Source organism: Alosa pseudoharengus, unplaced genomic scaffold (assembly GCF_046254945.1).
Source record: "Alosa pseudoharengus isolate Yale_2024_CS ecotype anadromous, Long Island Sound unplaced genomic scaffold, YU_APseudo_1.1 YU_APseudo_1.1_scf_18, whole genome shotgun sequence".
Taxonomy (NCBI): Eukaryota; Metazoa; Chordata; class Actinopteri; order Clupeiformes; family Clupeidae; genus Alosa; species Alosa pseudoharengus.
Genome location: NW_027468650.1, coordinates 8848142 through 8850641, shown reverse-complemented (window position 1 = coordinate 8850641; position 2500 = coordinate 8848142). Strand labels below are relative to the sequence as shown.

The window sequence follows — 2500 nt, the reverse complement described above, 5'->3', positions numbered from 1 at the left end:
TGACACTAATGTCCCACGGTAATGTACAACACAGGCCAGTCAAGTTGAGATGTGGGCAGCTGAAAGGACGCAGTTTAATGTGGCAGGAAGCCAGCTTACTACGCCCACTCTCAATCTGAGGCAGTAGGTGTGTGTGTATGTGTGTGGTGTGTGTGTGGTGTGTGTGTGTGTGTGTGTGTGTGTGTGTGTGTGTGTGTGTGTGTGTGTGTCTCTAGAGCGTGTGTGTGTGTGTGTGTGTGTGTGTGTGTGTGTGTGTGCGCGTGAGCGCACCTCTCTCTCTAGAGCGTGCGCGTGTGTGTATGTGTGTGTGTGTGGGTGTGTGTGTGTGTGTGAGTGACAGAGACTGAAGTGACTGGCTTTTCCCTCTGTTGGAATCAGGAAGCATGGGGCCCCTTTTTGGTCTCTGTGTGAAATTAAGTTTGAAAAACTGAATAATTATGGTGTAATTGGCAAATGTAAAAGGTGAGACAGCGTGTGATTAACACGTGGGCGTCTAATTATCCAGTGAAATAATGGCCGCCTCTGTTAGTAATAAGTTTAACTCACCAAATCTTGGTGTTCTTTTCACCTTGCTTCCTCACCAGACTCGGGGAGGATAATGACACCTTCGTTAGTGGTGGCCAAAAACTCCCCAAATTGAAAAACCATGACTGAATATTCTCTGCATTAATTAAAAGTTAATAGGAAGTGCGTGGGAGAGAGAGAGAGAGAGAGAGAGAGAGAGAGAGAGAGAGAGAGAGAGAGAGAGAGAGAGAGAGAGAGAAAGTTGTTTGCTAGTTTAGATAGGCTTACTTTTTGACTCCACAAGGTCACTGGTTACCTAAAGAAAAATGCTTCTCTCCAGTTGCTAATGGTTACCTGTGCTGCTGATCAAAATATAGCCATGCCTACTTGCTCTGATTTGAAATGTTTTCAGTTGAAGTCAAAGCATGCTTAAACTTTTTATCATGTTTGGAAAGCGCTTATACAAATGGATTGTTTTGCTGATGTATTAGATATATTCCCTTTCTGATACAGCCAGCTGTAAATGAACCAGAGAACGAGGCAAGAAAGAAGAAGGAAATGTGATAGACAAAAGGGCTCCGATGGAAATCTGGACATGGTGAAAGTCCATTAATCCATTTTGCAATGCTCAACTTGGCCGGAGAGGTTCTCCCGAAATCAAATTATCGCTGACGAGTGTATGGCAGAGTTAATTGATTCTGACATCGGACGCGTCGGCCTCGTTGCTCTCCATCTCCCATCTCGGCTGGAGAACGTGGACCCGGTTGCCTTGGCTCCGACTCAGACAGGCTTTAGGAGGAATGCAGCCCTTTTACTTTGCCTAAATGAGCTGGCTGCTGCTGAGAGACGAGATGGAAGGAGAGACCGAAAAATCTCCTTCCTAAAAGCTTTGCAAAGCCAAATTAGGTCTCAGGTTACCTAGTACTAGATTTTGGTAAAATCTTAAATAGCATCATGGATCTTGGTCATTGTTTCTTTTTATGCCTTTTTGCATAAAAGTGGATGGGAGTTTGAATATGTAAATTCAACATCCAAATTAATCAAGCGTGATTTTTAATACAGGATGTGGTAATGACCGGTTGTGAAAAATTAGAGGCTTTGTGGGGTATTTCTAAAGCATGTATTTAAATATTGGTGTCACAATTAAAATCACTATGTAGAGGTTAACGACTGCATACAATGGTACAATAGACAGCAATGGTTTTCCTAGAGACAAAAAGCCTCACTAATAATTCATACAGTTATACGGATGTGTACGACATGTGACATGACATATAAAGAGTAATGCACCTGCTTTAATATAGAGGTGGTGGTGATTACAGGGAAAATGTGAATTTTACTGCCCGTTTTGACAACATAAAGTAAAATAAAATATAAAAAAAATATATAAAATGTAAAAAAAAAAAAAAACTACTAAAAGATTGCTGTTATTTCTTATGTACTCATAAATGCTTGCTTAATGTAGAACTTCTACTGTATATTACCTGCAGATTGTGTATTTAATTTTCACCTAATCTTTCTCTTCTCTTTATTAGGTCTGCCGCAGGCCAACAGGCACAAAATCTTTGAAGGACTGAACATGGAACAAGGTTTTTACACATCCAAGGATTTCCTACCTCTTGTTGCCAAGGCCAGTAAATCAGGTAAGTACAGCAGCTAGTAATTAAAAATGTCAATTCAATTATGAGACACAAGTGGCGGAGATGCTGTAGGCCACACTAGTCATTCTTTGTGTACCACCACAGGAAAAAAAAATTAAATACATAAAAGGCCCTGGTGAATCAACGGTACCACAGTGGCTTGTAGTGAATTTCCTTTCACATTCAGCCGGCAGAAGTTTGATATGCAGGTCAGAGAGAGTGAGAAGTCATGTTATAGAGGCAGAGACGCTGTCAACTGTCACCGAGCGGAGCTTGGAACAACAAGACACTGTGTATGGCGCGTGAATCATGCCTAAAACCTTCCGACCGCCCAACCAAACGTCATACCATCCGCC

The 2500-nt window shown here is 41.8% G+C and overlaps 1 protein-coding gene across 2 annotated transcripts in view; it reads left to right on the top strand.

The window, feature by feature from the left end:
- The window catches only part of LOC143130921 (dihydropyrimidine dehydrogenase [NADP(+)]-like), a 157461-nt gene that overhangs the window by 60483 nt on the left and 94478 nt on the right, over nt 1-2500 (top strand). For both annotated transcript variants that reach the window (XM_076290207.1, XM_076290206.1), the window contains one exon: nt 2040-2147. In XM_076290207.1, coding sequence (XP_076146322.1) covers nt 2040-2147 — 108 coding nt within the window. The remainder of the gene's footprint in view (nt 1-2039; nt 2148-2500) is intronic.